The sequence below is a fragment of the Centroberyx gerrardi genome, chromosome 2 (genome assembly GCF_048128805.1).
Source record: "Centroberyx gerrardi isolate f3 chromosome 2, fCenGer3.hap1.cur.20231027, whole genome shotgun sequence".
NCBI classification, from domain to species: Eukaryota; Metazoa; Chordata; class Actinopteri; order Beryciformes; family Berycidae; genus Centroberyx; species Centroberyx gerrardi.
This window is the reverse complement of record NC_135998.1, coordinates 29,702,016-29,724,127: the sequence shown is the minus strand read 5'-3', so window position 1 is coordinate 29,724,127 and position 22,112 is coordinate 29,702,016. Positions and strand designations below refer to the sequence as shown.

At 40.5% G+C, this 22,112-nt stretch overlaps 1 protein-coding gene across 1 annotated transcript; it reads right to left on the bottom strand.

The window, feature by feature from the left end:
* Positions 1 to 1,066: 1,066 nt before the first annotated feature.
* On the bottom strand, positions 1,067 to 20,235 carry pkn3 (protein kinase N3). The gene is made up of 22 exons (XM_071904258.2): positions 19,937 to 20,235; positions 16,357 to 16,633; positions 15,512 to 15,681; positions 13,926 to 14,049; positions 13,268 to 13,419; positions 12,736 to 12,955; positions 12,246 to 12,428; positions 11,978 to 12,087; positions 10,015 to 10,158; positions 9,662 to 9,737; positions 9,268 to 9,415; positions 8,255 to 8,348; positions 6,828 to 6,889; positions 6,304 to 6,373; positions 5,925 to 6,016; positions 5,069 to 5,245; positions 4,911 to 4,973; positions 4,704 to 4,780; positions 4,352 to 4,494; positions 3,748 to 3,855; positions 2,870 to 2,950; positions 1,067 to 2,157 (listed from the first exon to the last, which is right to left on the bottom strand). The coding sequence occupies exons 1-22, from the start codon at positions 19,955 to 19,957 to the stop codon at positions 1,957 to 1,959; spliced, it is 2,793 nt and encodes a 930-aa protein (XP_071760359.2). The 5' UTR covers positions 19,958 to 20,235; the 3' UTR covers positions 1,067 to 1,956.
* Positions 20,236 to 22,112: the final 1,877 nt, after the last annotated feature.

Sequence of the window (22,112 nt, the reverse complement as noted above, 5' to 3'; positions counted from 1 at the left end):
TTATGCACTCCCATCCTACCCACCTCACTCCTTCTCCCCATATTGAATGATTTATGTGTCCAGTAATTAGATGGAGTACTCCAGCTCTTACCATCGCATAGTAAACCTGACTGATGGACTGTTAATAAATTCTGAAGTTTACTTTTAACATCTGTTAATACTTGCATAAACCTTTGATAAAAAAAAAACGTATTTTCCAAGCATGTGTAGATGATCCACATCTATGGTTGGTATATTTTTTCATTAACTCAGTGGGGTCAGATACTTTGATTTGCAAATTTGAGAATTAAAAAAATGGCAGATTTGTCCTCTTTGGTGTAGGAGGGTACATTCCTTACTTGTTTTATGTGTTTAACTGCTGTAATTATTAAAATTGTATTAGTTCTGCACAAAGAGGTTTTGCAGGGTTTACTCAGCTCAACAACTTCTATCTTCAAAAAGCAAAATCAATTCAAGTGAGAGAATTTAAATTGACTGCAACTGCTCTAATAAATTACAGTAGTTTTTTTGTTTTTTTTAAAAGCACATGATTGAGCCGAGTTTGTTTTGAAAGTAGATGGTGTAAGAAGTGTGTATATTCATATTGTTCCTAGCAACTAAACAGACCAGCATGTATGCTTCAATTTTCAATGGACAGCATTTCAAACAATTTTATATTGTATATCATTTTTAAACTATTTTGGAACAGAAAACGGCTTGAGATTTTTGTATGACAGTAGTTTTAATACAGTAACTTAAAGAATACTGTGGGACAGTAAGTAGTAGAGTGAATAGAAAGCTTTGAGTGCAATACGTTGTTGGGTATTTCCATATTAACTTTCCCTTGTGCAATAGTAAACTTTTATGAGAGCAATAAATGTGGTATTTCACTTCTTGTACCCGAGTAGTATTGGACAAAATGCAGAGTCAATGTCAGTGAGAGACGTGGTTTATATGAAATAACATTTGATTCATGTTGTGTACTTCTGAAGTTATATGCAATACTGTCATGCAATGTTTTTTTTAATACTTTGAAAATACTGTATGCCATCAATAAATGGGTGTTTCATCAAGAGTTCTCTGGTCATTCATAGTCCAGCAGATGTAAATTTATTCATTTATATTTTTCTTCATGTAGTTTACAAGTACAGCTTTGCCAGCACTTCATACATGGCTGATTTGTTTTACACATGCATAAACTTAATGACAGTAGCATCACTCAAAGAACCCAAATACAGACAATATCTCTTGTTAGTGTGCAAATGCTTTTGCCTCAGACATGAACGCACCTAAACTTACAACTGGCAAATATATTGGTGTCCAGGACATTATATGCAAACAACATCTATGTGGTTTATAACAGATGGCACACAGTGATGGCTTTACAAAGTAGTTCATTCAAGGCTTCAGAATTCAAAATTCTTCAAACTTCTTCATTAAGATCACACGGATTATAAGTTACAAAGTAGTACTTCTGATTGGGAAGGCAGTGTCATAGGTGCTGATATTTTGATTTAACTGAAATCTAAAAATATTTTTATTATAAAAATAAAAAAAGAGCTCATTATTGCACTAGTGACATACTTCATAAAAAGCATAAATAATAAATCCGCTTTTTGGTCTTACAGCTTGTTCGAAACAGTAGGCATTAAACAATTAATGAACAATCAATGTGGCAGAGACTTAACAAAAAGTGGTAAAAGTAAATCTTGCATTATAAATTCAGACGCAGCATTTCAGAAACAAAAGGTAGGAGCATCTTTTGAGTGAGTTTTGGACAAAGGATAAAGAAATGTCAGTCAACAGCAGATGTGCAGCCAGGCTGATTTGGCGGGACAGTCCTGAATCAAAAGGATGTGAGGAGTGTGTTGCAGTAAACAAAGAGCTTTTGGCAAATAAAAAAAAAAAAAGGTGTGGAAACAACGGAAGCTGCCTCTGACATTCATTCTTCAGCGCAGGGGGTGAGTCTTTTTTCGGTCAACTCATGAAAGAGAAGTCAAAGTCGGCGAATATCTCTTGCTGCTTGGCGGAGAGAAAGTAAGGTGTCCGTGGGAGGGTGAGGACCGGCTTGAGGCGAGTGAACTCCTGGTCAAAGTTGCTGACGTCCTCCGGCGCCTTGATGACCGGCAGGAACGGGGGCTTCACCCGCTTGGCCAGGAGAGCGTCCCAGTCCACTCCCTGTGAACACACGGTGGGTTTAGAGTTACAGTTCCGCACATCAGACCGATGCAGGACATTTCCCTGATGAAGACCTGATATTATCTCATGTTTTGAATCCAACATGGTCTGTGCTTTGGATGTGCTGTACAAACTCGTTGCAAGAATTGGGATTTGAATGAACTGTTTATGGTAAGAACATTCTTGAATGGCTTCTAATGTATTGAAACTGAGATTTTTGGGCGGGGAAGAGATCCAGGATTTATTAGTGGGGAAAGAACAGTAGCAGTCTTCAAATACCAAAATGCAAAAAGCAAATATTTTAAGACTTGAGTATGGAAGAGGATTAGGGCCACATGTGAAAGATCTATTTGAGTTCTGAGTTTAAAGTCAGAATTCTGAAATTAAAGTCAGAATTCTGAGAAAAAAGTCAGAAGCCAGAATTCTGACTTTTTTCTTAAAATTCTTACCTTTTTCTGAGAATTCTGACTTTAAACTCAGAACTCAAATACATTTTTCATGTGGCCCTAATCCTCTTCTGTACTTGAGAATATCACTGTCATCAAAAAAAAAATCTACCCTAGTACCTTATATTAGGTTCAATTTACAGATGGAAACTAAATGAGGAAACTAAAATAAGAGATCCAAGTGTTGTGAGGAGAATGTGCCAGGCTTAGTGCAGAAAAGGAGGTCATGGTGGAGAGCTGTCAGCAGCACTGGGCTGGATAATGACCTGGAAGAAATGGTGTCTCTTGACCTCCGTGGCGTCCTGCTCTCCCGCTCCGAGCCTCATCTCGGGGTTTTTCTGCAGCAGCTGAAACACAGTGACAGCAGTGGAGGGCAGTCAGTGTTAACAAGATACGACCATCTGCACTACAGCCGCCATCACTTCCCATACAGAGTACTGAAGATAATATAACGAGTCATTTCAACAACAGGACATATTGAGAATACTACAGGAGATAAAGCAGAAAGATAAAGCATCTTTATCAATAGGAGCTAGATCCAAGGATTTCATGAGCTTGGTTTCCGATAAAGGCCCGGCCAGCAGCGATGTGCAGGTTTTTACAGTAATACCACTGTACTAGTGCAGTATATGCTCCTGAAAATAAGGCCATGCTACCAACAAAGCAGAAAAGGGAGTATGTGTGCAAGTTGTGATAGGCTTGGGCCGATATTCGATATTATCGAATATCGCAATATTTAGTCAATATCGCCATATTTTCCCGCGATATGATGCTGTAATTTGGAAGAAATAAAATAAAATATCCTACCAAAAAAACAGGAAAAAAAAACACAAAAAAAACCCTGCGATAACATTGTATATCGCGATATTTTGGTGGGACAGTATCGCGATATTAAATTTTGGATATCGCCCAAGCCTGTTGTGATAGGATGAGTATTTTCAGTATTTCTCAAAAATTGTGCTCCCAAATTTGTGTTTTCAATTTTTCCGTATTTTCCTTGGAAATGACACAATAGAGCTTTGAATTGTGAGCTATCCTTGATCAAATGTCTATTTAAAATCACACTTGACAGCCAGGACAGGTTTTAAGCAGTCTAGTCTCAAGGACCACGGAGCATTCAAACCCAAGTGATAGAAGGACCGACCTTCTGAATGAGGGACACGGACTCGGGAGAGAGGAAGCGAGGGTAGTGCACTTCATCGTTGACGATGCTGTCAAACACTTCCTCTTCGTCATCTCCGGGGAAGGGCGACTGAAAGAGAGGAGCGGAGGAACAGATAAAAAAAAATAAAAAAAAAGATAAAAGCATTCTGTTCCTTCTGTAGTTGACATGGTGATGTTATCAAATCCTCTTTCAGGTTTTAAGCTTTGCATTAATGCAGGGAACATTTCTGTCATGTTGCCAGTAATAAATCATAAATCTACCATTGGGACCATGTCTGGTCTCCCATAGGTGGTTTACTCTTGGCCTAATACGTTTTCTGAGGGAGACTACAACTTTCAAATCTCTGATGCTGGAATTTTTTTTTTTTAATAAGAGAGAAAGTTGTTCCATGTTCCTCCTACAAAAGCATTTAGGCAGTTGGTGTCGTTCAGAAATCCTGATCTACAAATCCATCTGCAAACAGGAGGAAATCTTCAATCCAAGTCAAGTTGTTTTTTGACTTCATCATGCGTTTATGTATATCATATTGTGTGTGTATATTGTACAACTACACTGTAACTACAGGGCCGGTGTTTGTACTGACCTCCCCCACCAGCATCTCATAGATGAGGACCCCCAGCCCCCACCAGTCCACACTGCGGGTGTAGTTGTTGTCCGTCAGCACCTCCGGGGCCAGGAACTCTGGTGTGCCGCAGAACGTTGTAGTGCGATCCCCGTGGCCCATACCTACATACAGGACAGGCTTACTTAGATATCACTACAGACACATAATACACTGATCACACACACAGTTAACCCTGTCATATACAAGCAAACACAAATACAATGTTCATGCCTTCCTAGAGAGACAGTATGGATCCCTAGCAACACTGAACTTGAACACATATGATATCATATGTGTTCAAGTTGAACTGATTCCCTCTCTGATCATTTACCTTCTTTGCACAAGCCAAAGTCTGCTATCCTGACAAAGCCATCTGCATCCATGAGCAGATTATCCAGCTTCAGGTCCCTGAGAAAGAGACAGAAGCATACAGGAAGAGAGAAAGAAAGAAGAATTAAGTCTGTGAATGACAGGCAGGCTCCTAACATGCAGCGTGATATGAGATAACTGATCTGAATGCAGTTTGAAAAGGATTTACCTGTAAACTATCCTGTTGAGGTGGAGAAACTCCAGCCCCAGCAGCACACACGAAGAATAAAACCTTCAAATAGAAAAAGGAATTGAAGGTGATATGCAGCAACAGTACTGGATGTTGGCGTTACTTCCGTGTGTTTTGAGCGTGTGACGTGTCCTCACCGCGCCTGCTTCTCGCTGAAGATGCTGCTGTGAATGTGTGTCATGAGGTCTCCTCCGGGGGAGTAGGTCATCACGAAGCACACGTGGTCCGCGGTCTGGAAGCAGCCGTGCAGGTTCACCAGGAAGGGATGGTGCGAAGCGTTGATGGTTTCGAAGATCCTCTTTTCACACATGAGGCTGAACAGGACCAAACGCAGACGGCACGCACATGGCGACAGATGTTATAGAGATTAATGTCATATTTAAGCCAAAAGAATTTTCAAGTTCAATTGACGCTATGTAAGTGTCAAAAGTTCAAAAATTCAGAATATGAATGGTTATTATATACTTCGTCAGAGCGCGATTTATATGTGCTCTGACAGAACCTATGAAGAGGTGGTTACTAATGGACGAATACTGGCTCCTTGTAACTTAAGTATGCATTGATATTAGGCTTGGGCCGATATTCAATATTATCGAATATCGCGATATTTCGTGAATATCGCGATATTTCCTGTGATATTGATCTATAATCTACTAGCGGTAGGATAGTAAAAAAACTAAAATAATCATACTTGAAGTGAAAAATTGGAATGAGCAAATTATACCAAATGGCCATTGTTTCCTCCAATGTTCGAATAGTAAGATAAATTTTCTAGGCTGTTAATATTATTATAGCCTAGAAATTTGATGTAATTTTGAAGAAAAACACTCAGCATAGGAGCAGAGAAAGCACAAGAGGACGGATTCTCTGCATACAGACATACATGTGGATCCCATCCATCTGGAACATAACAGACTAATGGAGATGAGCATTTACACTGCAGCTGTCCTCAGTCTCAGATGTTTCACATGGACTAAGTGTGGAGTGGCTTACCTGTCGACTTCGTCACGTGTGACAATGTCTCCTTTCTTCAGGGCTTTGATGGCGTACAGGTTGCCTGACTTCTTGTACTCTGCCAGCAGCACCTTGGTGCAGTGAGAAAAGGTAAGAGAGAGATGTGATGCACAGTAAATCTATCATGTCTGGCTATTCTTTTATCTTTAATAATCTTTCAAATGATTTCTCACCATTTGAGTAATCAAATAGTATGATTGCTTGACTTGCTTTGCATCACTGGGTAATAAAGCGGACTGACAGCGGATAAATAAAAATGTGAAATTCTTTTATACTGTATATTCTTCTTCTGGTCCAAAAAATGTTTCTAGCGTTTTAATCGTGTACAATAGAACAAGTGATCAAGTGAAATGAGCACCTTTCCAAAGTGACCTCTTCCCAGAACTGAGATGCAGTTGAAGTCTTCCATCTGCAGCCCTTCTTCCATACTGCGTAGAGAAAGCACAATTAGGTGTGTGAAGCAAAGTTAAATGTATCTCAAAATCTCAGGGACGTTTAAAAAATGGATTTAAGCATTGACTCCTGTGTGCTATCACATTACACATTTTAATCAAACTCCAACTGTTTTTAACCATCGCCGCTTTTGTACCTTGAAACATCAGAGTGAGTGCTCTCCTTCCACTGTCATACCAAAGTTTTGGTGCAAATATTCAGTTGGCAGTTTAAAAATGACCAACTTTCCTTAACCCATTTTCATTTTTTTCTCTGCAGTAATAGCATGGAAGTAAATGGAGCACTAGAAGCAAATTGTTTTTTCCACAATTTACAATGGCACCCACCCCAGTAAAGAAGAAAGAAACTGACTTTTCCCACTTCAGTGCTGCTGGCCACCTGTACTGTGCTGTGTTGTATCTCCATGCATTCATTCTCAGTATGACTTACTTTGGAGTGGGATGAATTACGGGTTGCCCCTTCGACTTGTGGCTCTTGTTCTCTGTGGCAGACTGTTTTTGTGGGAAGCAAACAGACAACAGAAATGAACCAACATGACAAGTGAATGATCCAAAGAGAAAAACACCTATAGTTGGATAAGCAACAGAAACAACCTGGGATGTAACAATACCATTTTTTCCAATGCTGACATGGTTTTCAAGTTCTAAACCAGGTATCGAATACATATCCAGATCTTATACCCTTGTATGAGTGAAAAAACAAGTCACTGTTCTTTGAGTTCTTGTTTGAAATATTTCTCATGATACAAACTTTGGGATGTTTTCTAGTATCAGTATTGATGCATCCCCACAAACAGGCCCACTGTGCCAAAGCATTTCTGTGTTACTAATAGGGTTGTCGCGGTGGGCGGTGTTACCGGTGGCATTCGGTTTTGGAGTCCACACCGGTGGCATTAGCCCCACACCGGGAATACCGTTATTTTGTATTTTGTAAAATAAAAGCACATATTCAGAGCTTCCATGTTCAAGTTAGGCTACAAAATGATAAATGGACATACTGATCACTAAATCTGATCACTAATATGACAGATTAGGATGAATAAAATTAATTATTTGTCCTTACCTAGTGACAGCAATGTGTCCAGTACAATCCAATGGTAGCCTGGGCGATCACACCGAGAAGCGTTGCTAGAAACGCGTCGCCACCAAAACCATTGTTTTCCTATGGTATGGCGCGCCTGGCGCGTGATCTTCTCTTGCAACGCCTGTCGCGTTTTTCTGGCGGTTTTTAGGCGCGCATAAAAGTTAAAATATTCTCAACTTTTCAGCGCAAGGCGCGGAGTCGCACCACTCGTCATTGTCACATTTGGGCCAGGCAACCAATCAAATCAAGCAGAAGGCGGGCTTTCCTTCCTGTTTTGATGCCGTTTGATGTGGTGGGAACGGTGAGACAGAGGAAAACACAGATGAAAAGCTGATATTAGCGGTCTTTAACCCGGTCGCACACGCAGCCCTGCTCCACAGGCCATCAAGCTGTTTTGCCCGACGCAGTCTGCCTAGGCGTTTTTGAAGCGGATGCGCCTGTAGCGACGCTTCTCGGTGTGATCGCCCCTTAAAGAAGGGCAATATGCCAGAATCTGCACTGCACTCACATTAACTACCTGAGTGTTGAGCAGTGTTATAAATCGCTGATTAAAAAGTGTTACCGTTTACAAATGCCGTTAACGTGAGTTTGGAGAGGAATTGTAAGTTTCACTTTCATTGTAGTGATGCTGACTTTGATAGGGCTTAGACCCCCTAGTGGCGACAGGCGGTATAACCGGTGTGACCGGTGTTGAGGAGGGAAACGACACCGGTGTCAAAATGACACCACCGTGACAACTCTTGTTACTAAGACAGAGAACTGAATTTGTTTACCAGTGGAGTGTCCTTAGCGGTCTTCCCCGTGTTGTGACGTGGAGGTTTCATGGGGTGGTCTTCGGTGAAATTCAGTTTCACCACAGCAGGTTCTCTGAAAGGCCATGTGAACAAACCGTTTTACCATTTCAAGCACCTTGATTTCCCGAATGGTAAACATCCAGACTATGAATGTAGCTGGACCCCCCTGGTTAATGCAAAAATGTTTTACCCCACATTCAAACAGTGACTATCTGAAAAACTCACGCACAGCTATGATATTTAAATACATTTCTGCTTATTTTTTCATGATGGAAATTACCCGAAATAACAAGTGTTACCATTTCTACAACATTTTCTCCCAAAACCCTATGATTCTATGGTATTGCTGCTGCGCATTATGTCAATTCCAGTGTTTCCACTACATTCATTCAGCAAAAAAAGAGCTTTTTATGAATGGAGGGTCAAACTAGAGTGACACAGAGAGTCTGCAGAAAATCAGCTACAGCTGCAGGGAAAAGGTAGTTTGTGATATAAATGCAATACATGTGTGCTAAAATTAGTGTTGTCATCAACTATCATTTTATTTCTTAGTTACAGACTTTGCCAGTGAAGCTTTATCAAATCTATAGAAGAATAGATTGTGTACATTCGCTTTCTTCTGGTTTTCCTCCTGACATTTTATTTTAATGATTTCTATACTTTATTGTTTCTTGGAAAGCACTTTGTGTTCTTGGCTTGAAAACGTCTTCTTGTTCATATTCTTACTATATAGCCACGGTGGCTGAATTCTCTTAACCCTGGATGCCAGCCAGTGATAATGCTGCTGTGAGCCCTGAGCTGATTTCATCTCTCTAGTCTGGGAAACATGAGTGGGAGGAAAAACAGCCTCAAGTCAACATGGAACACACGGCTACTACTGGCTCTTCAAGTGGAGTCCAGGGCTGCCACATTTGTAACTGCAGTACTACTTCATAGATGCCTCAAAGCGATGTTCCTAGGTCAGGGTGGCTAGCAACAACACAGGACCTTACCCTGGTGGAGAGGTGGCGGATGTGGGTGGGCCGGCTAACGGGGGGCTCATGGCTTCCAGGGAGTTGCAGGGAGGCAGGATAGTCATCATCAAACGGCCCCAAGTGGCAAAGTTCATGTTCATCTGGGCGGCCCGCAGGAAATCCTTCCCTATGGAGACGGAAATGGAAGCAGCTTATTTATTTTCAACACCATAGAGTGTGATCAGTGCCCACATCCACCAATTACCCAGCGTTTATAAAAGCTCTGCAAAAAATTGTAGATTTATTCTCTTGTCGACAGGTATGAATCAATCTGAGGGGCGCTGGACCGATTGGCAAAACTTTGTCTCTGGTAACAAGTAAAGAAAACCAGGGGAAATAACTGAAGTAATCCAATGACAATAAATGTTGCTACCTTTTTCTTTAGGGAAAATTCTCCTCTGTCTTTGTAGTTTGGGGTGCCGCTCAATGACAGGGTTGATAAAGGTCACCTGGAAAACAATAGTGGGCTTGATTATGATCAGGGTATAAAACCATAGAAAATAACTGGTACTAGTTCTGATGTTATAACGTAATATAAGCATCCAAACATGAACTGCCTTTAAAATTAAATCAGCTCTGGAACTAGAAATAGACTCTATACACACCATCATTCTCAAAATAAGCAAACCAAGCTTTACGACATGATTACAAAGGCATGCACAAACCACTGTCCATGTAACTTATGGGTTAATGAGCGGTCCATAGGCTAGATGTGAAAGTGAGAACCTCAATGAAGAGGATGCCCTGAGGCTCCAGGTAGAGACACATGCCATGTCGCTGGTTGTCCAGGAAGTCCTCCAGGCGCAGGAACTTCACCGCACACAAGGCCCGCCAGTCTCTCCAATACACACCAATTTCCAGCTCTCTGGACTGGACCAGGAAAAACACATGCAAACACATGAATGTATGCAACCAGGTAAGAACACATGAATAAAAAGTTATATACGAGTGTCAGTCCTGGCTGCGGTTTGCCCTCCGTTAATTTTGCTAGGTTAGGCTTCCAAGCATGAGTGACTGTTCTGGCTATCAGATGTCATTATCCATCCTTATACCCATAAAACCATATAGATCAACATACTCATGAAACCATATGTTTTGGGGCCATTTCCTGTTGTTGGTACGATTAGGTTCTCACTTGTAACAAACCGCACCACAGTCCGCTCGGAAGCGGACCATGCTTGGTGGGAGAGCCTAACCGTACCTATGATTGTGCCACCCACTGCAGCCAATATTTCTATCTTTGGGAAACAAATATCCAGTGTTGAAACTTCGGCACCCAGCAACAATGGAGGCACAGAGATTTTGTCTGTAGCTGGCTGACTATTGTCTGACAGACTATGGGGCACCTCATTAAGTGTGCCCTACTGTCAACCAATCAGAGCATTCATTAAACCTGGGTGTAGGTGACATCATTCACACCAGGAAGCAGTAATTCTAAATCTGTTTGATTCTGTTGATGACCAGACAGAGCTTTTCAAAGGGTGGTAGTCAAATTTCCACAGTGCTGACAGTTATCATTTGGATAACAGGTCCTTTGTTTGTGCTTTTTGGGTGTGCCATAAAGCTTTATCTTTTGTATGGATGAAAAGAATATCTAGACAAGTTTGTCCTAGGGATAACTACTGGAATTTAACTCACTGCAACACCTGAGGGTGTGACAAATGTCTCAGTACCTCTCCAGTGACAAGAAAAAGTAGTTCCTCTGGTCTGAGCAACAGCCGGAGAAATCCAGTTTTACTTGTGTGACAGAGTAGCTCAAACTCAACTGTAACATTTGAAGAATCACTGTAGATCAGAGAGGCTGAGTGCTGGGAAGCTGAATCCAGTACTGGAACCCAACTCTTAAGCAGCAATGCTGGGCTTTTATGGCCAGATTAGTGCAAATGTCAGAGGATTAGCAGTGGGATTACATGGCTAGAGTAGGAGGTGGACAGAGTATCAAAGCCACACTTGGCCATTCTGACCCACAGAGAAGGAGAAGAGACGGCTCTCTGTTTTCCTCCTTGGGCTGTTAACAGACGCTTATCATTAGCAGTGATAGAGATAAATATTATGACCGAGTAGCAAACAGCTTTTATAATAATATTGATGTGTATTGCATGTGTATGACATGTGTATGACAATTCAAACACATGAAAGATTTATTATTATTTATAAAAGATAATAGCACACAGCCAACAAGGGGTTTACAAGGGCCATGATTAAAGTGAAAGTCATTCCATTCACATGTGCATCCTCAAACGAGGGTTGCAAGGGTTTCATTCCCACTAATCACGGCCAAATCAAATGGCCTTGTAAGTCTGTTTTCTACAACTACAACAAACATGCAATGCCTATATTTAATCAAAGCAACCAGAAAGCAAGGTTTGGCTTTTGTGTACAACTAGCCAAAGAGTAGCAGGACTTGAAAACAACTCTTGTACCATGAATTAGTACAAATTAGTTTGACACCAGCAGTGAGAAAACAGCAAAACAAATAGCCATTCCAAAAGTAACTTGTTTAGTATCACAGTAAGCCAAGCATCTCAACTGGGCTTCTCATAAGTGGACTGAGCTTAACTGGGTTATTCCAACTCAGTTATGACGTTTTCATGTCAACCCAAAACCAGGTTACTGAAGTTACCGATTTAAGAACGCAATTCGGGCCCAGTTGTCATTTGTGCTGCTCGCTGATGTAAAAGCCACTGACCCGTTCCAGTTCAATGCTGAAGCTCTGGCCCCAGGCCTCTTTGCCCAGCTGTCTCCAGTGTGTGCGCCCCTCTATCCTGTTGTCCACCTTCAGCACAGCGCTGATCTCCACTGACACAAACACACAAACACAGCAGTCAGCAAACACAAGCATGCAAACTGAGACAGGGAGCGCTACCTACAGGTTGTAATGGTTTGAATGATTTACACAAAGGCAAGTAACATGGCAAACCAAAAAACAGGTACAGCGTGTGTTCCTATCCACTTACTGGACAGTTCATCGGCCTTGGTTGTTCTGCCGTTGGCACTGCGTCCCGACAGGCCGGCTCTCATTTTCAGAGACTTTCCGTCTGAGGGGCTCCCTGGGGTGGCTGATATGTTGGCCACACGACAGCGGCCTGGAACGGACTCCAACAGGTCCTGACAGCCCATCATGCACACCTCCAACCGACCTGAGGAGAGGTATTCCAGTTGTCAATTTAGCCTTGAGAAAACACACAGAATCAACAATATGCAATGGTAAATAATGTGTCTGAGATTATTAATGGTCTTAAGATGGCAAGTGACTAAGGTTCCATTTCATTCCAGGAGTCAAGGTCAGGTTTTGCTAGGCTAATCTTACTAATTTGGACATATATTGACAATGAGAAAATACAACTGTCCCAGAAATCACAGATAAAGGTAAGGTGACAAAACACATGTTGAAGCATAACACCAAGTTAAATGATAAATGAATACAGCTGAAATGTCAGTAGCAACCTGTGAGGCTGGCTGGTTTGAAGAAGGAAGAAGAGCAGGTGGAGGAGGGGGAGTTGGAGTGCTCTCTGGATCCGCCGTAGGACGGTGAGGTTCCCAGCATCAGCTCCTGCTTGATGGCGGCACGTTTGGGGTGCTCCTGAGGCAGCTCACTCAAACGCCTCTCCAGGGACAGACGCAGCAAATCCACTTTCTGAGAAGACTCTTGCATCCGCGCCTGGGCCTGAGGAACATGAAACAGCAACCTTACAGACAAACACACATGCCAAAAGTCAGACCTAATTTTTTTTATGCACACTATGCAAAGCAGGCGAGTAGGTGGGGATGAGGCGAATCCATCTATTGTCAATAAATACACACATGGCAGATGTAGTCTCCAGATGTGATGTTACTGTACACTCTACTTGCTACTGCCTGCTGTGTGCATTTCCACCTTGCATTAACTTACATCTGTCCTTATCCAGATAAGATATCCAGATCCAGACCGCGTTAATACAAGGTGTAAGTGGTGTCCAAGCCTCTAGTTGGTACCCACCTCTGCAAGTATCCGGCGGTCCTGGATCTTACGCCCGCCCAGATGCTTCACCACGTTCTTGGCCCCCTCCGCCACGGCTGATTCAATCTGCAGGTGGTGCCTGAGTTCGGCTACCCGCAGCTCCAGAGGACTGATCATTTCCACGGGGCGACCTGAGGGCATGGAGGGTGTTTCAGACTTATCCGTCGTCAACATGTTAGCCAAGACTCTCTCAATATCTAAGCTATTACACGTTTAGCAAAAGAAACGTGTGCTGGACCTGAATGAATGAATCCATCTCGTCCCATACTCAAAATACTATGATACATGCAGACATGCAGCCCTTTGTTTTTATGTGCCTTTTTGTGGTAGTATGCTGCCCTTGCTATTGATGTTTTACACTATACATTGATTTGTGATTTGGTGATGAGTCAATCTGTCAATGTAAGACTAGTGCGATGAAAAACACTGACATTTATTTGCCTTGCTCACTCAAAGTTAGCATTCAAAGTAATACTATAATGACAAGATCCACAGATGGCTGATTCATTAGACTTGCACAACAAACTTCATTATTTCTATTTGTCACAATTAGCAGTTTTGGTAATGGGTATATTATAATGACTGTGTGCTTATGCCAATACAGTAATTACTGCAAACATCTGTTGATAAGACTCACCATCTATGGCTTCCCGTTCCCCCTCTCTGGCTTGGCTGACTTTGATAATCTGCATGCGGAGCAACTCAATCTTGGTGCGGCTGTCCTGTAGCATCTGTTGGGCTGTGGACAGCATCTTTCGGTCCTGGAAATAGATCAAATGGACAAGTTAAAACCACTGCAGTGCTTGTAAAACTGTTATGCATGTAAAGAGCTGTTAAAGGTGTTTAATAGCATAGGTGAAAATACACAACTTGTGTAGAGGATTTCAAAATATCACATTATTGCATCATATAAGCCTAGTTAGAGATACTGTTAAAATTTAATCAATTTATTAGTGCAGAAATGAACGTTTAACTGCAAGCATATTTAGATTTTGTGTAGCAGCTGAGGTTTTCTGTAGTAATGGAGTATTCAGATTTGGTGTTTTTTAATTACTTTTTTTCCAGTTTTTAAGCAACTACAATATTGTAGTTGCTCAAAAGGGAACCAATCAGCCTCAGCACCTGGCATTTTAGTCTTATCCCAGGTTTCATCTCTTTAAAACCTTTTCACTCCATAAGTAAGGATGAGACCATGTTTGCTGAAAACTTGGAAAAACTTGGTCCATAGTATGGTATAACAGCCGTGGAATCATAAATCTAATGAAGCTAGTTTACAATTTTTAGCTGATATTCTCTTAATACTTCTAAATCTCTTCATATGTGCCTAACAAAACTATTTTTTGGTTTCACTAGGTTAGACAAATAAGATTACACAACCGCATAACAAATGTCATGAATAATTTATCACTGACAGTCAATTAAACAACCTAAAAAGCAGTATGTAACAACCTTTTATAAACAACCTTTTTATAGCTTAATGGGTAAAAACAAGATTATTTTTATTCACAAATAAGCTTGTTAGGATTCAAATGAATGACTGATCTGCACAATGTCATGGCTTTGTTTATCAAATATGTTTTTTTGTCAACTGTCAATGGAAAATATAACCAAGCTGATAAAAACAAAGTAGCAATTTTGCTTGTGGTTCAGAGCAATTCAAATCAATTTAATGTGGAAAAAAAACAACAATCCTGCACAAACTGCTGCTTGGTCTTACTTTGGAGCATCATAATGACATTTTTTGGATGATTTTACACTTCGATGAGCGCACACATTTTTCACATGGGTGGCCCCAGTGAGAATTCAACCACTAACCATGGCAGCATGACTTTAGTGCCACGCTCTACACATTGAGATACACAGGGCCGCGCCCACTGTCCCTGAGTCATCTCTCTCTAGTCCACTCCAACATCCTTGCCTTTCTTTCTTTCCCCTGTCCAACCCTCTGTCCTTTCATAAACATCATAGCTGCTTTCTGCTGCTGTCAGCAGTTCACTACATGAGTAAGTGTCAAGTCACTTCTGTGGACAGAAAACCATCTCCATCAGCAAACAGCTGAGAAGTGCACACGGGAAGAGACTGTGTTTAGAATGAAGGATGTTATGCTGAAATCACTGACAGTCAAGGAAAAGACAGGAACTGACTGATCAAGTTGCCTCCCCTGATACGGCAAATGAAATTATATCAAAGCTGAATAAGTGTGTTCAGTGTGTGTGTCTACACCTTGACAGAGCTGCTGGCATAAGTGTGGATGATGTTCTCGGCCCCCTGTTTGACTTTGGTCTCCATGGTCAGCTGCTTCTTCAGGGTTTTGACGCGGCTGGCTAGTGGCGACGTGGCCTCTTGCCACTGACAGGAGTCTGGTGACATGTTGTCATCTGCCTCCCAGCAACCTGCATGGAAATAATGACACGGCGGGTTGGGTTTCAAATATCTTGGGAAACAGTCCTCTCTCTTTTGTGGTGATTCAGCTGAGAAAGTTGGATGACTGGCAGAATAGCCATTTCTCTAATCCTATGCTGACCTTTTTACTGTAATGAAGAGACCTACACTGCCTGTCAAACGTTTGGGGACGCCTGATTGAATGTACTGTGTTTTTCATTCTCTTAAAGCCATTTTGATCTAAAGGCTTCTGTTTAAACGCTTGAAATGTGTTTCTTAGACAAATATAAATAGTGAAGTTGATCCTATGTATGAATTTCTTTCCAAAGTCTTTGCCTTTCCATCAAGGCAAAGGGCGGCTACTTGAAATAATCTAAAATATAAGATAGTTTTGATTTGTTTAACACTTTTTTGGTCACTGCATAATTCCATTTGTGTTATTTCATAGTTTTGATGTCTTTACAATTATTCTAAAATACTGAAAATAGTAAAAATAAAGAAAAATGTGGCGTTTCCAAACTTTTGATAGGCAGTGTATGTGGGGACCAACTCACAGTCCCATGGATATGCAACCCCAAAGCATATGAAGCCTCAACTTTCCAAGGCTACTACTTCTAAACCACATGAGTTGGTACTGTTAGCAGGAAATTAACCACAAAATGAGACCCATGTCCAGTTGTAGTCACCTGTGGTGCTGTCCTTCTCTGTGGCCATGGCCCTGGCGTTCAGCTCCTGCAGCTCCCAGTGCAGCTGCTCCAGCTTGCGGCTCGAGGCCTTGAGCTGGCCCTCCACGTCGGCGGCGCTCTTGCGGTTGGTGACGGCCCGCCGCAGCCTCTCGGCGGCCTCCTTGATCTTCAGCTCCCGCTGGATCTCCTGCCTGATCAGCGTGCGGGCGTCTTCCAGCCGCTGCTGAAACACCGGGTCCAGGATGTCCCCCTCCGTCAGACCCTGCAGGCAGCTGCTCTGGAGACGGACACAGCACAACAGCTTCCTTATTCAGACTCTCACTTATTGCACCACTTACACCACTACACAGGGGGGAGGGGGGTTGTAATTGACCATTATGTTTTTATTTATTTTATTTTAAAAAAACACGCTACTATCGCTTATCCTAAGATGTCAAAACAAAATTATGTAGTATGTTCTGTTATATATTTATTTAGAAAGCAAGAATCAAGGAAATTTACAATTTTCAATTACTGTTTAAAGGTCTTTTTCTTTCCAATTTCAAGAACAGTCTTAAAATGTCAGTAAAGAATATATAGTAATCGGTAGCATATTATTGTAGGGGACGGTATCACTATCCCCAAACCCTAACTGGCAAATAACAAAAGTTGTGACAACCCCAATATTTAAAAATATTTCAATTAAATTGCCTCCTATAATATTAGTAAAGAGGATAAAGACCCAAAATTAGAGCTTGCGCCTGATGTACACAACAAACAAATTATTTTAAACATTTCTCAACATCTCTGAGAGTGTTTACATGCACATTAAAATGAGTTATTCAGGATACATATGTATTCTGATTTGCTGCATCAAAAAGCCATATCCCATCTACGAAAAAAAAAAAAAAACTTGGTGAGAAGTACAAACATGATAGCTGAGCTATGTCGGGATACTGAAGCATCACGCACCACAGCATGGTCATCAGTCAGCAGTCAGTACGCTTTAATTTAATTTCACCACACAGCAATTAGCTGAAGTGAGAGACAGAATGGTCCAACGACATGTAAGGGAAACTAAAGAAGCCATGATAAATGCATGTAGTTTAGGCAGACCACAACTGACATCATTACCACACCCATAAACCTCTTTTACACCCTGCACCCTGATATGAAAACATACCCAGAACAAATACCACAGCTAAAACATTTACTGTAAGCATTATCCACCTACAAAAGAATTTCAGTGTCGCTCAAAGAACTGGGTGAGCACCAGCTATACAAAGATGACCCAGACTCCCAGAGGACAACCCTCATCCGCTCTGCCACCAGAACATTATCTGGAATAGATAGCAGGGCCGAAGACAACAACTACTTGAAAGAAAACAAGCTGCAATTTAAAAATGTCACCTGAATGGAAAAAGCTATGGCCACTGGTGACTGCAGCCAGAAGAGAATGGAAAACCACCACTAGACGAGACAATGCTTCCCCCTTGTGGTTAAACATCTGCTTTATTTTGCAAAATGCTCTAATATGCATCTACCCTGCAGCCTATTTTCATATGCATCTTAGCCACTGAAAGGCAATAGAATTCAAATAACATGGCACTTTGTCTACACAGATGTGGGGAAAAAAATAGTTTTGATGATAGGATTTCTATACTTGACAAGAAAAGGTTAATATTTGGACTTGAGTTGCATATTGTTACTTATCAGTTCATGTCTTCATAAGCTTGTTTTCTGTCATTCATTTTTTAGGTCTGTCTCTTGTTTCTATACATTTGGGTATTCAATCTTACTGAAAGACAAAGCAGTATTTTTTTTTTTTGGAATGTCAATATCGACTTTCATTTTCTGAAAAAGTTGGAAGTATGGATTTTAACATTCCTCCTTCAATTTTGATGACTGATTGGATGATTGGTGACAGATACTGTCTAGCCTACACCACTATTCTTAATTGCTTAAATCTTTAGTAGGCTGATGAAAAACATGAAAAAACTTACTTACCTCAATGCCTTTAAAAACTGCAGCTTATTTACTGTCCATTAACACAATAAAGGTAGTTTAGTTAATAGGCATGTAGTTTGTAATGCGCTTATTCTCTTATCTCTCTGTACTTCTGTCCATTCTGCTCTGTAAAGTGCTTGGTGATTTAAAACCTGTTTTGCTGCAGTATCCATATGTCAGTGTCATCTGTAATGATATATTGTACACAACTTTGTGATGATAGAGTGCAACTCAGACCTGCATATGTGAGAATACGATATGTTATAGTGCTTTAAATAATGTTATGTCCCCAGTGTATCTTCCTTAAGTTATTCTACCATTTGTGGCAGTCAGATATCATGAGATGGTTTGAAAGGAAACCAAATCCCAATGGCTTTAAACTGCAGCTCAAGTGCTGTTTTGACACTATGCAAAGTTAAAGGCAAATTGTGTCCCAGACGCTGGTCTATACACTGGAACGTGATGCAGTATCTTATGTGGGCCTGGCCTCATACTTTGGTTATAATGAATTATTCCACATGAAATTTCACAAAAAAAGGTGTTTAAACTTTGAACTGTTGAGTTGAAAATGCAAATTTGTCATTTAAATTAATCAATTTACCAATAACGTGACTGACAGATTAACTCATGACAAAATCATTGTTGATAGTAATTGTTTGTGTACTAGACAGCATCGATTTACTACTGCTAGGTTAAAATCTATGTGAAATTTGTGAGAGTAATACTATTTCAATGTGTAAAAACCCCCATAAATTAATGATTTTATGACAATAATTTATGTTTGTTCAGATTGGTTCTTGTTTGATGATCACCAGCTGGAGGTCATAGTTTACCCACCTTTATAGTTCCCACTACATCACTGGCTTCAAACAAAGCCCAAATAACATGTCACTCTAACAGACTATGAATTAATAAGCTACTTCCTTTTCCAAGCTGTATGTGTCCTTGGTATGAGCAAAACTACACCCATTAGGGTAACCTGTATGCTGGGTATTATGCATTACCCAATGGACACCTCCTGCCAATCAAAACAAGTATTCTCCCAGGAAATAGTGACTGTAAATCAAAGTCTAATAAGATCCCAATACAGGCTGATAAGTATTTTTAATAAGATAAATGGATATTATTGAGGTTAATGATATTATAGGCTAGACCGTTGTGGGATTTTTTTTTTTTTTTACAAATTTACAAATCCTATCCTATTGAAGCACTTATTTCAGTAACATGTCCATTTAAATTGAAACTTCTTAACTTTATTGAGGTAAAAGCCTTTTGGTGAACTATAGATAATGTTGTCTAAACGAGAAACGGGCAGTACCGACTCGGGAAGAAGTTTTAAATCATGTCCTAGGAAGTAATTATGTCTATTTAAAAAGTCAGATTCAAGCAGTAGTTGAACGTGATATTGTTTCCCATAGAAGGAGTGAAACCAGATGAACAGGAAAATCCAGTGCGTCTGTCTGGCAAAGTGCTACAAAGGCATTTTTTAACCTAGCTTAACGGTGAGTAATGTTAGCGTAATGTTAGCACCTGTCGTTCTCATAATAACTAAACCTCATTTCAACAGTCAGCCAGGCTGTGGCATTTAACTTACCTGTAGTGTCAAACCTGACATGACTGTCAATCTCTGCTAGTTTGGCATCCACACAACGTCAACGTCCGCTCAATTTCCCAACGACGTTTTTCCAGACCTGAAAGGTAGCCTAGGCGAAAGAGGTCCAAATATAGAACTTCCTTGGGTCCAAGAGGAGTAGAACAACTAGCTGAGGTAAACTGACATAGGTATGCGAAATTCAACGTCTGCTAAAGCTGTTCTCACAGTCTCCATCGGCTCTCTTTGTGTTCATGGAGAGAAAGTTCGCCGCATACTGCTCTATTAGTAGTTTGAATTGAGTTAACTTGGTGTTTGACGTTGACTTAGCGTCAGCAGACATTGGTAGACAGTCGATAATGACAAAACCACTGGAGGAGCCAATCATATTGGACCGTTCAAAGCACCTGCCAAGGTAGCGTTATGCTGCCTTCAATGACTCCTCGTCGTAAATAAAACACAGCTTGTCGGTGCATTCATGTGCTTTTGGTCGGAAAAAACAACAAAAGACCCTGCAACAAAGAGCCATGTTGTGGTGCAGTAGTTGTTGTGAGCTGTGAGTAGGCGCGGCAATAGCATAGAGGTTAGAGCTAGTTTAATACATTCATGGGTTAGAGGTTATTTTTTGGCAGAACGTCACAGCCACAGGGTATGTGCCCCTAGCCAACAGAGCCACCAGCATTCACCAACAGTTAGATACTGAGAATGGCAAACAATAAAATATAACAAGAAGAAAACCCACTTTCTCATCCCTCATGCGTGCTCAGCTTGTAAATTCGATATTTCCAATAGCACTTGAAGGCAGCATTGTTATGGCTCAGAGAGAAATAACGAGGCGAGAAAGAAATCCCGCCATTGTTTCTGCCTTCACTTCAGTACCCCTTATGGGTACCAGACACCTCCTATTTTGATTGAGTCAGTTACAGTGTGGAAGATTCTATCCAAAAAACGTAACCGAGCCTTTTATATAAATTAAATATCACTAAGCAAGGAGAGAGGAAAAAAGGGTGGCACTTTCATTCTTATAGCCTAAATAACATCTGTCACCTAGTGCTAATAGCCCCACAAATAAAGTCCAAATGACCGATTATTTAAATTTCACTAGTTTTACTGAAGGAAACACAAACATAGCAAAACACAGACATGTTGAGAGCATGTGAACAGCAAACAAGTCAGGACATAAAAACACCAATATAACTAAAAACATGTCAGTGTTTTGTGATGGTTGTGTGCCCTCCAATAAACCCAGCACAATGCAAGTAAGCCATCATTTTGACTGTTATTTGTGGGTGGTATTTTATTCTATTTTATTTTTTTTCCTATTTTATTCTATTTCTATTCTATTTTATTCCTTTTTGAGGCTCTCCAATGGAATTCATGTTTTTATTTATCGATTTATTTGGTACAGCACTTGTAGCGATCTATTGCTGAAGGATAATCTCTTTTTTCCCCTGTAATAAATGTATTAATAAAAGAGCATATGATTATATTGTTACAGTTAAGATCAAAAGTTTGTTTCAGAACATTTGTTGCTCTACAAAAATTTGAAAATTGATAAAATTGTCAGGTACCACATCAATGTGGTAATAGATCTTGATCTATTTTGGTCCAAACCAGATATCCAATTGCATAGGAAGTTAATGAAGAGGCATTAAACAAATGAAACTTTTTGAAATAATTTATACAAACAGATAACTACACAAAGGTGTGTTGAGGGGGCTTTGGGAGACTATCATGCCATATCAGCAATGTTAAATGTAATGTTAAATGTTAAAGGTATTGGAGCCAACATGGTTGACTCTATTGTGCATTTGATTTTGTTTGGCCATTGGTTATGTTTTAAACTTTTAACCCTATTGGGTCCAGTTATGGAATACACATTGAATTCACTGAAAGCTTTGGCTTGACTCCAACTCTCTTCCTCAGCAAAAAATATGTCATATCACATTTAAAAAAGTTGTCTGGAAATAGTGACGATGCTACTAAGTTAACTAAAGTAACCAATTGTATTGATATAATTGTAGGGATTAAAGAGAAACAAAAGACAACATTTAGAGCTGGGAAGTCACTGGGTTTCAAAAGAGAAAGTTGACTGCCAGGTTGGTTGATATTCATGAATCTATTGTAAGTAAAACTAGTAAGTAAAACTGTAGAAAATAACTCTGACTTAAACAACTCA